The sequence below is a fragment of the Hemiscyllium ocellatum genome, chromosome 12, assembly GCF_020745735.1.
Source record: "Hemiscyllium ocellatum isolate sHemOce1 chromosome 12, sHemOce1.pat.X.cur, whole genome shotgun sequence".
Classification (NCBI taxonomy): domain Eukaryota; kingdom Metazoa; phylum Chordata; class Chondrichthyes; order Orectolobiformes; family Hemiscylliidae; genus Hemiscyllium; species Hemiscyllium ocellatum.
In genome coordinates, this window is record NC_083412.1 from 80,325,584 (window position 1) to 80,339,578 (window position 13,995).

A 13,995-nucleotide genomic window follows, 5' to 3' on the forward strand; every position below is an offset into this window, starting at 1 on the left:
CCAGTTCTGGACACCTCCACCCCAGGGAAAAAAACTTTGTGTATTTGTCCTATCCATGCCCCTCATGATTTAATAAACCTCTATAAGATTGCCCCTCAGCTTTCGACGCTCCTCAGAAAACAGCCCCAGTTTATTCAGCATCTCCCTATAGCTCAAATCTTCCAACCCTGGCAACATCCTTGTAAATCTTTTCTGAAGCCTTTCAAGTTTAACAACATTCTTCAATGGGAAGGAGACCAGAATTGCAGTATTCCAAAGGTGGCCTATCCAATATTCTGTACAGCTGCAACATGACCTCCCAACTCCTGTACTCAATACTCTGACCAATAAAGGAAAGCATACCAAATGCCTTCTTTACTATCCTATCTACCTGCAACTCCACTTTCAAGGAGCTATGAACTTGCACTCTAAGGTCTTTGTTCAGCAACACAACCCAGGATCTTCCCATTAAGTGTATAAGTCCTGCTGAGATTTGTCTTTCCAAAATGCAGCACCTCACATTTTTATGAATTAAACTCCATCTGGCACTTGTCAGCCCATTCACTGTTCACTACATCTCCAATTTTGGTGCCATCTGTAAACTTACTAACTATACCTCCTATATTCACATCCAAATCATTTATATAAGTGAGCTCAGCACCAATCCTTGTGACACACCACTGGTCACCGTCTGAAAAGCAACCCTCCACCACCACCCTCTGTCTTCTACCTTCGAGCTCCTTCTGTCCAAATGGTTAGTTCTCCCTGTATTCCATAAGATCTAACCTTGCTAACCAGTCTCCCATGAGGAATCTTGTTGAATGTCTTAATGAAGTCCATATATATCAAGTCCGCCTCTCTGTCCTAATCAATCCTCTTTGTTACTTCTTCAATAAACTCAGTCAAGTTTGTGAGACATGATTTCTCACACACAAAGCCATGTTGACTATCCCTAATCAGTCTTTGCATTCCAAATGCATGTAAATCCTGTCCCTCAGGATTCCCTCCAACAACTAACGCACCATCGATGTCAGGTTCACTGGTCTGTAGTTCCCTGGCTTTTGCTTACCATCTTTATTAAATAGTGGTACCACGTTAGCCAACCTCTGGTCTTCCGGTACCTCACCTGTGACTATTGATAATACAAATATCTCAGCAAGGGGTCCAGTAATCACTTCCCTAGGTTCCCATAGGTACACCTGATCAGGTCCTGGGGATTTATTCACTTTTATGCATTTCAAGACATCCTCTGTAATATGGAAATTTTTCAAGACGATACCATCTACTTCACCACATATCTTCTATATCTTCTGTGTCCTTCTCCACAGGAAACACTGATGCAAAAATACTCGTTTAGTATTTCTCCCATCTCCTGCAGCTCCACACATAGAATTAGGCTCCTCAAAGATCAGCAAGGCAATCTATCTGTAGTTGGCGTTTGTGCTTAATGCATTTATAAATTCCCTTTGTATTCTCCTTAACCCAATTTGCCAAAGCTATCTCATGCCCTCTTTTGCCCTCCTGATCTCCCTCTTAAGTATACTCCTGCAGACTTTTTTATTCTTCTAAGGATTCACCCGATCTCTGCTATCTATACCTGACATATGCTTCCTTCGTTTTCTTAACCAAAACTTCAATTTTTCTCATCACCCATTATTCCCTACACCTACCAGCCTTTCCTTTCACCCTGACAGGAATATACTGTCTTGGCCAAAACCCAAGTCACCTTTCTGGGCCATGGTATTGGCCATTGACAACTTGCCCCACAGAATGCAAAAACAAAGGTAACTGGGAGTTTCCCACACCATCAACAAAAAGAGCAGTACTGCGATTCCTGGGATTGAATGGGTTTTATCAGAAATGCGTATTGAAATTTAGCAGTGTGGCTGCTCCACTCACTGAATTACTCAGGAAGGCAAGAAGTTTCAGTGGATGGCGGACTGTCAGAAGGCATTTGACAGCCTGAAAGCTGTGTTAACCACTGCCCCAGTATTAGCCACAACTAATGAAGTGAAGCCATTCAGGGTGGCTATTGATGCAAGTGATGTGGGTATCGGTACTGTGCTCTAACAGGAAGACAATGAGCCGAAAGAAAGACCTATTGGGTATTTCTCCAGGAAATTGAACATTCACCAACAGAAATATTCAGTAGTTGAGAAGGTGACTTTGAGTTTGGCATTGGCATTACAACATTAGTGGGCGGCACGGTGGCACAGTGGTTAGCAGTGGGCGGCACGGTGGCACAGTGGTTAGCACTGCTGCCTCACAGCGCCTGAGACCCGGGTTCAATTCCCGACTCAGGCGACGGACTGTGTGGAGTTTGCACGTTCTCCCTGTGTCTGCGTGGGTTTCCTCCGGGTGCTCCGGTTTCCTCCCACAGTCCAAAGATGTGCGGGTCAGGTGAATTGGCCATGCTAAATTGCCCGTAGTGTTAGGTAAGGGATAAATGTAGGGGTATGGATGGGTTGCGCTTCGGCGGGTCGGTGTGGACTTGTTGGGCCGAAGGGCCTGTTTCCACACTGTAAGTCTGTAAGTCTAATCTAATCTAAGTCTAATCTAAACATTTATGTAATGTGTCTGCGACCATCATATACTGATCATAACTCGTTGAAGTTTTTGGAGAAATTTAAGGACAAAAATTCCAGACTATTTAGACGGAACTTATTATTAAAGCCATTCAATGTAAAAATTGTACATGTGGCAGGAGGAGAAAACGTAATTGTCAGCACATTGTCGATACTTGAATGAGAAACGGAGGCATTTGATTGCGGGAGTAAATGGACGGAATTAGAATGTAGTAGTGCATGTTTTCATGGTCATAGTCAATGTGATGTCGATGTATTATTGTGAACTAACAGTGTAAGATTAAGGGGTTTTAAAATATAGCTATCTTTGGATATTGATGGGTTTTTTTTTAAGGGGAGAGGTGTCACGATACTGGTCCTTTTAACAATGTTGCGTTGTCCTTGTTTTTTTTTGAAGAGGGGTTGTAAAATGCAGAGGTTCTGATCTGTGTGGGATTTGGGGTCTTTACCGCTAACAGAAATTGTCCAAAGCAACGACCAGGGAAAAGGCTTTTAGGTTTTTTAAAAACAGTTGTCCAATGAAAGAAGAGTGACCAGTTCGCCCAGTTCAAGGACAGAGGCAGGGTCATTGAATATTTTTAAAACAGAACCGGATAGATTTTTGTCAAGCTGTGCACAATCAAGGGTTACTGGGTGTAGATGGGAATACATCATTCAGAACACAAACCTATCAGCCCATCTTATTGAATGGGGGAGTGCTTGAGAGATTGATTGAACTAATGGATGCAAAATGTGGTGTGTTTCATCCTAGCATTCTAGAATACATTGAGGATGGGATTAAGCAAACTGGTGAAGAGTACTGATAATAGTTCCAGTTTAGATTTCCTTGGAAAGTAAGCCTTCTTTTGATCTTGAGTTAAATTTGTTAATAAAATTCCCCAGCGATGATGGTGTCTTGTTACATTATTGCGTCATGATTGTATGTCAGAATCCATAAGCCTTAGAGAACTAAGTGAAATGTTGGACTGATATCAGTCAGGAAATTGTGAAGTTTTGGACTGAAAGTCATCTTGGGACACTTCAGTTTAAAGAGCAAACATTTATATGGTGATGCTGGGAGAACCTTAGCTATCTGCCCTGTTCACCAGGCACATAAGTTTAGCATTCTTAGGAATTATTTGTTCTTTGTTATGGATTCCATAGATAAATTTTATTTGGCTAACCAAGGGGTGAGAACTCCTTTTCCATAATTTTCACCTTATGTCAACATATAGAAAACATGAAATCAACCTAATTTTCTCATGCCAACCTTTTTTTAGATCATATGGTAGATTTCACTCACAAGATGGTCTACACCATTTAAAATGCAAATCAGTTCTTGTTTTCTTAGTCTTACTTATCAGCTGTTATGAATTAAGCTGTGGTGTTAAGACGTGCACTTTGATATTTGGTTGTGTTACAGTGCAGCTTTACAGCAAGGAAGATGAACCAGTTGCTAAACAACATCTCCCACATAAGCATGACATCCTCAGTCTTCTGTCTGTTGGCGGTCACTGGGTGACAACAATGGAGAACCTGCAGGTAATCCAAGAAGTTTACACTATATTGGTAATTTTTAACTTGTCAATGCATACTGATCACCAGAAAAGAAGACGCTAAACTCAGAATGAACTCCGATCATTCATGTAATTCCCACAAATTCATTTCTGTTACTTTTAGGTTGTGTAGAGAGAGGATGGAAATTCATCTAGAGATTACAATATAGTTATATGACAAGTTGACATGGGCAAAAATTAAAGAGGGTATGATTTAATATCTTTTTGCCTTTTCGTTACTAGATATACTTCAATTACTGATTGGGGAAGTTCTTGATTGGAAAGGGGTTCAAGGGCTATGGGGAGAAAGAAGAAGAATGGCGTGGAGAAACTTATCAGCCATGATTGAATGGCAGAGAAGACTCAATGGGCTGAATGGTCTAATTTCTGCTCCTCTTTCTTATGGTCTTAATGCATTTAAATCCTCATGTGAAAGTTATATTTCTGTACCTGTTTGTGACTTGCAAGTGGAAGGGCAGGACCTTTAACCGCTCCAATGTTTCAAAACAGGAATGCCTTCTTATTTTCCCATGTTCCTCTCGACTTTGTATCTTAGTTTGTTTTAACAGGTTTTCTTTGAATGAGCTCAGTGAAAAACGTTTTCATGATCTAAGCTATATTGCCGTATTTTCTGTATTCATGGTGAATGTATGTGGTATATTAAAATTTGGTACTCGATCAGATTTCAGTAATAGTCACTTTGATAATAATCTTGCCCCTAAGGATTAAATCATTATAATACCAGTTGTGCTGTGAATTATGCTGTATTAGGAGTGTGCTTTAATGTGCACTGTAATTTACTTACAGTGGATTCAGTTGTAATGCCATATTCTTTAAATAACACAGATTCATGCTTTTAATGTGCTATGCTTCAAGAAATTACTTAGTATATATTTTTGATTGATCATTGACTTTTAAATTTAGAGTTCACCAACATTAATCAGGCATAAAGCATTCCAGAAGTGCAACACTCCCAAACATCACTTTGCTACCAAAAACCACATCAGTTCAATGAAATGTCTGTCCAACAGGAGGAATGAGTTGCATTTTCTTTACCAATTCACAAAGCATAATCGTATAACTTCTTTCTTGTTCCATTTCCTTCACTCTCTCTCTCTCTCTCTCTCTCTCTCTGTCTGTCTCTCTCTGTCTCTGTCTCTCTCTCTCTCTCTCTCTCTCTCTGTCTCTGTCTCTGTCTCTCTCTCCTGCTGCTGTTTCCTTTCTTTCCCTGAACTCTTTGGCCCTGTTGATCTGCATACTACATTTGGCATTGTGTCTCCATATATAACGTCCCAGGAGACCAATTAGTTTTTAAGAAAATTGTTTTATAACCACAACACCACTAACTGGCACAGTATGTGACTTAGATTAATTGCTTTTAAGTGAGAAGAAATCTATATGCACACTGTTTCCATTAGAACTGAGATGGGGAGGAATTTTTTCACTGAGTGATGAGCCTGTGAAATTCTCTGCCACTAGAAGTGGTTGGGGCCAAAACATTGAATGTTTTCAAGAAGGAGTTAGATATGGTTTTTAGGACTAAAGGAATCAGAGGGAAAATGATAATGGTTCGATCATCAGCCATGATCATATTGAGTGGCAGAGCAGGGCCAAATGGACTACCCCTGTTCCTATTTTCTGCTTCTACTTATCTATAATGCCTCCATTTCGAAAAGATGTTCCAAAGTACTTGATTAGTCAGAGCACTGTATGACTCTACTTCTGACAGTCAGTAATGTATTTTGAAGGGTAGTCACCATTATAAGCTGTGCAGTGATTGTAGAGAGCACCATGAACCAGTTCAGTCCTGTACTTGCATAGCATGTGCATGCACTAGGGCAGACACATACAACCATAGTGCACCCATGCTTTCTTTGCTTTCTTCTCTTTCTTTCTTTCTTTCTCACTCTCACTCTCACACACACGCAACCCCACACCACCCACCAATGATCCCTTGATAATGATCAGGAAAATACAATTGGTCATCTTTAACTTGGGTGTTAAAGCCTTTATAGCACTCCAACCACCAGGAAATTAACTAAATTGCACAACAGGAAATTAAACATTGACAAGCAAGCATGCATTTTAGGAGAAATTTAAAGTGTCCAAAATTTTCTATATTTGATCAATGTTATGATTGTCATATTATAGGTTGGTATTACTTTTCAACCTATTTAATTTCTCCTTTGACAGTTGGATCCTCCAGATAGTCAATTTCTATTTCGTAAAGCAGCAACCATTTCATTCCTAAATGAGGAAGTGTGGCAGCTATCAAACATGCATCAAGGGAAATATCTCCGTATCCTTTCCTGGCACTGTTTGGAGGATTTCAGATAATTGAGTTTACAGTACACAATGACCTTAAGAACTGAATAACAAGACCTCCATTTTTACAGTATATACTGTATTTGTAAATATTTCTACTGGTGTTCATAATCAACAGTCAAAAATCATAATTCTGTGACGTAAAGTATCCAACTCTTGCTAGAGTCATTTCTGGAGGTTTGATGCTTGTTCATGTGTCAGTTGCCTGAAGTTTGTCAGTGTTGTTGCATTTTCATTAATGAAGTAGAGTTCCCCTGTGGTGAAGGGGAATACGCTCCCTGTGAGGCTATAAAAAGACTGTTGGCTGGCGAGCCAGTTTTCAGGAAATGCCTTCAATACCCTATGAATGGTTTATTGGAGGTGAACTCTCTGATCTCTCAATGCCTGCCTACTCTTTTCTCCTGCATTGTCCCCCACAACCACGGTAACCATTTTCTCATCCCACTGCTGAGAAATTGAAGGCAGTCAGTTCTTTATGCTTCAGACGAAGGTAGAAAATGCTTGAATATTCAACAAGTCACAGATGTACAGAATGGAAAACAGACCTTTCGGTCCAACTCATCTGTGCCAACCAAATATCCTAAATTAATCTAGTCCCATTTGCCAGCATTTGACCCATATCCCTCTAAACCCTTTCTATTCATATACCCATCCTCTCCATGAAAAAGTTGCCCCATGGGTCCCTTTTATTTATTTATTTCCCTTTCACCTTAAACTATGCCCTCTACACAATAGACAATAGGTGCAGGAGTAGGCCATTCAGCCCTTCGAGCCTGCACTGCCATTCAATATGATCATGGCTGATCATTCCTAATCAGTATCCGCTTCCTGCCTTATCTCCATAACCCTTGATTCCACTATCTTTGAGAGCTCTATCCAACTCTTTCTTAAATGAATCCAGAGACTGGGCCTCCACTGCCCTCTGGGGCAGAGCATTCCACACTAGTTTTGGACTCTTCTACCCTTGGAGAAAGATCTTGGCTGTTAACTCTATTTATACCCTTCATGATTTTATAAACCTCTATTAGGTTACCCCTCAATCTCCGAAGCTCCAGGGAAAAAATCAGGCAGCGTGGTGGAGGGTTGACAACTTTGTCAAATGACAGGTACCATTAGTGGAAAATCAGGAATTTGAATGCCATTTCATGGAAAAAGAAAGGCAAAATTACATTCATAGTGAAACAACAACCTGTCGAAGCTGTAGCTCCTGCTACTACTTTGAACAGAAAATTGACTCCGGCAGCTCCAGAGGAAAGAGTAGGCTTGGGACATATCGAAATAAACATTTTGTGTATCAGATTTTAATAGCTGATTCTGGGGCGTGAAATACAGATAGCCATTGTTTGAGTACTATCCAGCATGGGGCTTGGACTCTAACAAAACCATGACTTACTGCATTAAAAAATTGTCATCACCTAATTGCTATCAAAAATATCTCTGTGAGCCATCATTAGTTCATTGGTACTGTTCATAAACTGAATTCCTATTTTGATCATGGACTGATCACAGTGCGCTATGTTATCAATCTTCAATTACAGCAGATTTAAGGACATCGACAACTCTAAATGTGCATGCTTCAATGGATAAAAGCATTGTACATTACCTATACTATAGTCTATGATACATGTATACCTGGTTAAAGAAGCAACTGTTGATCTGATAATTCAGTTCCCCTATTCCTTTTTAATGAATAGATTGAATGCTTTGGTTTCAGTTCTTCCCCATCATTAACATTTTTTCGCAAGATAGGTTGTACAATATTTGGTGCTTTATATTTTTGTCGACACCAATTTAACATACAGTTGCCCAGTGAGTAGAGAATTGTTACTTCAGGGTTTAATTTCAGGCTGGTACAAAATGATATGTGAATGAACAAAAATGTCTGCAGCTGTTCTCCCCCGAAGTGTTTCCCAATGGTACAATGCAGCTGTAGTAAGTAAACAAGTATAAAACAAAGACGGGGTGGGAAGTGTAGTTTGGGCAAATGACTCAAATGGCATAGTTCCACACTGTAACTTGATTCTGTGACATTCGGACTAAGAATCATCTCTATATCTCTGACTCAGAAAAATGAGAATGGAGTCTGCTTAAATGTATGCATCTCTTTCTGCTCAATGATTTTGAATGCATGAAACGTGAATAATTATAATCATCAAGCTAACTTTAAAAACTTCAGGATTTTACTAAGTTTTAGAAGTTTTATTTATGTTTGAATGGTTGCAGTCACCTTCTGCATACAGTTTCATACCTGTTGTCCAAAGTTGGGTTTTGGCTTCAGTTGTACTGCATATTTTGCATTGCTGTGTAGCCAAAACCATTCAGTATTTAGAATGACTCCTGTATATAGATGTGCACAAAATTTTGTTTCTATTCTCTCAATAACTGTTCTATTAATAACTGTTTGATTACTAGTTCAAACTAAACTGTTTCCCTGATTGTTATTTTCATTGTGTCACTGAAGAAATGCGAACTTACAAGTTGTGTATTTTGTGACTGCAAATCCTTATTTTCTGAAGAATGTAAAGGCTTTGCTCTGTATTAGCAAGAATGGACAAGCAGTGGGCTGTATTGGACTCATCATCTCCTCATTTTTCTGCAAATCTCTCCTCTCTCTGATGAAGATGTGGTTTTTGACTTTTTTTTTCTGTCTCTGATAGTGCCAATGTAGATGTTCTCATTTTGTAAATCCAGGTGACAAAAGACTACTCAAATGCAGGAAGTTATGAATCTCACAGCACCAGATTATAGTCCAACAGGTTTAATTGGAAGCACGATTTAAACCTGTTGGACTATAACCTGGTGTTGTGTGATTTTTAACTTTGTACACCCCAGTCCAACACCGGCATCTCCAAATCACAAATGCAGGAAGCATGAAATCAAATGTAAACGTACCCTAATACGTTATTTTTCTCACATATCCAGCTGTGAATGATTGGATAATGGCCAGCAGGAGCAGAAACTCTGATCTATATTTCACAATCTTCCTCCCCATCAAGACCCAATCCAGTAATTCAGTCAACACCCAGCCCAGTAATACACCTTATTGCAGTTGGTTGTAATCTTCATACCTTCACTTCCACTAACTGTAATTGACTCATCAGGCCTGTGACCTTTCTGGTCGTCTGTTCGAGCTCAACCAACCACTAACTTAAGTTAACATTTTTAGAGTGCAGCCCTGGCATTTTAGAAGTGTATCTGTCTACACTCTCGCCACATGCGTCCAACCCCACAACTACCCAACATGGTTATATTTTCCTTTTTCTGACTGGTTATTTTTTTCACAATTCCATTTAAAAAAATGGAAAGACTTTCACGATTTTCACAGTGGTCAGATACGCATGACCTAAGCTGCATTGAGAGAAACCATTCTTGAATGGTGAAATGATTGTAATGACAAAACATCCAAGGTTGGCAATTAGATTAGTTACACTGTGGAAACAGGCCCTTTGGCCCAACAAGTCCGCACCGACCCGCCGTAGCGCAACCCACCCAGACCCATTCCCCTACATTTACCCCTTCACCTAACACTATGGACAATTTAGCATGACCAATTCACCTGGCGTGTGGGAGGAAACCAGAGCACCCGGAGGAAACCCACACAGTCACGGGGAGAATGTGCAAACTCCACACAGCCAGTCGCCTGAGGCGAGAAATTGAACCCGGGTCTCTGGCACTGTGAGGAGGCAGTGCTAACCACTGTGCCACCGTGCCGCCCACTTCTGATGTTAAGAATGCAATCATTTAGAAACAGGGAAAATACGTTGTACAAAATTCTTCCTTCTGTGTCTCCATTGTTTTATATTCATGTTCCACATTCTGTCACATAGAACTTTGTACTCCTAAATGCCATTGTTTAGATATTTTGAAAGACGTGATGGAGAAGCTGTCCTGTGGAACTTTTCGGTAACAGTTTAGTTATTTATTCTAGCCTTTCCTGAGGTTGCACTTTACAGACCACTCACTGGCAGGAAAGCAGATGTGTAGGCCTGTACATTATAAAGTAGTGTCATCGTTGTCATGCTCAGTGTCAGCCTGTCCATCTCTATCCCCATTGCAATTTTCAGGGTCAGAGAGACATTAAGTGAACCTCCCTCCCATGACCCATTGCAGGCCTTTAAATGAGCATTTAATGCCCAGTTAAGGGCTTCATCCTGTCACAACTCTGACTAACCGGGTGACAGGCAAGGCTGATACTCAATGTAAATTTGACCCTGCAGACTGCTGGCCAGTTAAACACAAGGCAGCATCCCTCTTACCAAATGAACACTATCGCTCTGTCACCCTACTTCGCTTTAATTCGTACCAGTTGGAGGCCGCCATCACAGTTTAGAGTTCCATATTTATTCTTCCCTTCAACATTCAACATGCCCTATCATCCACCTCACCAAACCTGTACCTGAATGCCCTCGTCCGTTGTTGCATTCCAGCTCCTTACCTTCCACCAGTACTAGCACAGCTTTTGCAATTGGTTAGCAGTTTGATGAGGTGAGACATCTTCTTGGGGATGGGTTGTCACCCGAAAAATAGAAGTGAGACTCACTGAGTGGCTCACTGAGTATGGCTCCGCCCTGACATTTAAGCTGGGGTATGGGGAGTCTGCTCTCGACATTTAATTCAGTTCGCTTTGAAAGACAATTGTCTTATAAATCAGTAATCAAGCTAAGTGCGTCATAGAGATGTACAGCATGGAAACAGACCCTTCGGTCCAACCTGTCCATGCCGACCAGATATCCCAACTCGATCTAGTCCCACCTGCCAGCACCCGACCCATATCCCTCCAAGCCCTTCCTATGCATATACCCATCCAAATTCCTTTTAAATGTTGCAATTGTACCAGCCTCCACCACTTCCTCTGGCAGTTCATTCCATACACATACTACCCTCTGCCGTGAAAAAGTTGCCCCTTAGGTCTCTCTTATATTTTTCCCCTCACCCAAAACCTGTGCCGTCTAGCTCTGGACTCCCCCACCCCAGGGAAAAGACTTTGTCTATTTATCCTATCTATGCCCCTATAATTTTGTAAACCTCGAAAAGGTCACCCCAGCTCCACCTGTATGTGTTTCAAGACTTCCAGCACTTCCTCCTCTAATATGGACATGTTTCAAGGTATCACCATCTATTTCCCTACATTGTATATATTTCATGTCCTTTTCCACAGTAAATACCGATGCAAAATACTCGTTTAGCATCTCCCCCATTTTCTGTGGCTCCACACAAAGGCCACCTTGTTGACCTTTGAGGGGCCCTAAAATGCCAGGCAGCGCCCATAGTTAACAGGATGTGACCAGGCGGATTTGACTGAAATCGAAGTATCTACTGAGCTAAAACCGGCGCCACGGGAAACCTCACCCGGCCCGGACATGGAAAGAATTGACAGATTGATAGCTCTTTCTTAATTCTGTGGGTGGTGGTACATGGCCGTTCTTAGTTGCTGACGAAAAGTGCTATAATTAAGATATAAATAGTAAATATATGTGCAGATATTACACAATACATTTCACTTAATTCACAGCAAAAATGCAGTCTCCAATGTTCGATTAGTTATATAATATGAATACATGTTTGACGATGAGGTGAAAACCACAATCAACTAACTAAACATTTTAGACAGTAGTTTGCCTTGTTTCCTAAAGAAAAAGAATGTAAAAGGTATTTTGAAGACTTTGCACAATGTCTAGACATTTCTAACTGCTTGTCTCTTTCCAGGCCTCAGTTGGATGAACCCATTCCAATATATGAAGCCTCAGTTGCTATGGAGATGGTTCAGAAGAAACAAGTTAAGAAAAAACAAGTTGTTCGGCTTTGAGACAGTGTCATGATAACTAATTTCTGTAAACGGCCAAAAACTGGTGTTGATTCCCAAAGGATCTGTGTTATTCTGGGCAAATCAGCAGCTTCAGTTCCACTTCAGAACTTGATTATATCCACCTGTTTCCTCACAATACTGTAGTATGTACCAGAAAAGCTGATCATTTGTAACAGCAAGAATATAACTCTCTGCATTTACTTGACCTCAGGACTAATTTCAAATTGTTTTGAAACACTCTGAAATCATATGAAACGATGTATCCAGAGATTGCATTTTGCTAGTTTCTAGCTTATACTGCCCCTTATCAGCAGAGAGTGGTTGATGAGAAGTGTTGGCATCAACTAATTAGGATGCACCACTAGAATATAAGATTGCAGTAGTATAGCCTGCTTGTTAACAAGGTCAGCTTGGTAGTATTTTGTTGGTAAAGAAACAGTCCAAGTCTGAATGAGCTGCATTGAATTTAATCGTGAGTGCTATTGTTGTCATGTAATATTGCAACAGCTCCCTAATTATAACCACACTGGAAACAAAAGACCATTTTTTTAAAAACTTTCGATAATGTTAAACTATTTCAAAACAGCACTATGTAGCCTTTTCTCTGCTTCTATAGCAAGAGTGAAAGAAATTGTCTTAATTTGGCTGTGTACCCGCAAGTCCTTCTAAATTAAACTTTTTTTTCTTTCAGGGCCGGTTAGTGTGAATTGTTTATAGTTCCCTGCACTAGTTTAGTCAAGCATGTTGGCTCAAGCCTGAGTCTTTGTAATCCCAGTGAAATCATTGTCTGCTTTGAGCTGAAGCAATTCTCAGTCCAGCAGTCTCTGACAATTATAGAAAGAAGTTGAATGGGCAATAAATAAAAATTTGAGAAAGCCTGCTTGCTGAAGTCTCTTTTTCTTGTTAGCTGTGTCAATAAGAACAGATGCTTGAAATTCTATACAAAGTGAACAAAAGGAAAATGTATGCTTTCTGGAAATGTTGATCCTGAGCTAATACAAGGCAAAAATGGTTTGTAAAATTTTCAGCTAGTTCTAATGATTTTTTTTTAAAAAACTTCAAAACAATTCCAGATGATTGGAAAAGAGCCAATTATGCCATCTAGCAGCAAGTGGTGGTATTCGGAATGCACTGCCTTTGAATGTGTTCGAGGCAGGTTTAGTCACGACTTTCAAAAGGCAACAAGATAAGCAGTTAAAGAGAGGATATTTTACAGGAATACAGGGAGACGTGTGGAGAATGGGATGACTTGAGCTATTCTTGCAGAGAACCACCATGCACATATTGGAATGAAAGGCCTCTTTTTGTGCTGTAATCATTCTCTGACTATTCGATGATTCTATGGCTGTCATGTGTGTTTGTATTTTATAAATATTTAAGCCCAGTGTATGGCTACTGTTGGTAAAATAAATGGTCATGCAGCTACCATTCCTTCCTAAAAATTGGACAGAAAAACTCCAGAGAACTGCATCCATGTTGTGAAATCCTGTTCAGACATGGTTTTGGGTTGGGGTCCAGACCAAAATTCTGACAAGTGAAAATTTCTTTTGCATAAACAGCACTTTTTTTTTCCTCATAGTTGAGGTGGAAATAGTTTTGCAGTAATTGCCCCAACAGCTATTTATTAAAGAAGTCTTTTATCTTATTTTTTAATTGACTCATTTAAATTTTTGACGTGTAGATTGTAAATTACTGGTTGTACCAATGTAAAAAAAAAAGTACTGTTTATACATGAAGTATTTCATTTGCCAATATTTTTTGCTTT

General features: G+C 40.1%; 1 protein-coding gene across 5 annotated transcripts in view; it reads left to right on the forward strand.

Annotated features, from left to right (window-relative positions):
- Positions 1-13,105, forward strand: part of cryzl1 (crystallin, zeta (quinone reductase)-like 1) — an 86,643-nt gene extending 73,538 nt beyond the window's left edge. For all 5 annotated transcript variants that reach the window (XM_060833204.1, XM_060833201.1, XM_060833202.1 and 2 more), the window contains 4 exons: positions 3,967-4,085; positions 6,293-6,398; positions 10,282-10,327; positions 12,131-13,105. In XM_060833204.1, the coding sequence (XP_060689187.1) occupies positions 3,967-4,085; positions 6,293-6,398; positions 10,282-10,327; positions 12,131-12,230 (371 nt within the window). In that variant the 3' untranslated portion in view covers positions 12,231-13,105. The remainder of the gene's footprint in view (positions 1-3,966; positions 4,086-6,292; positions 6,399-10,281; positions 10,328-12,130) is intronic.
- The last annotated feature ends 890 nt before the right edge of the window (positions 13,106-13,995 follow it).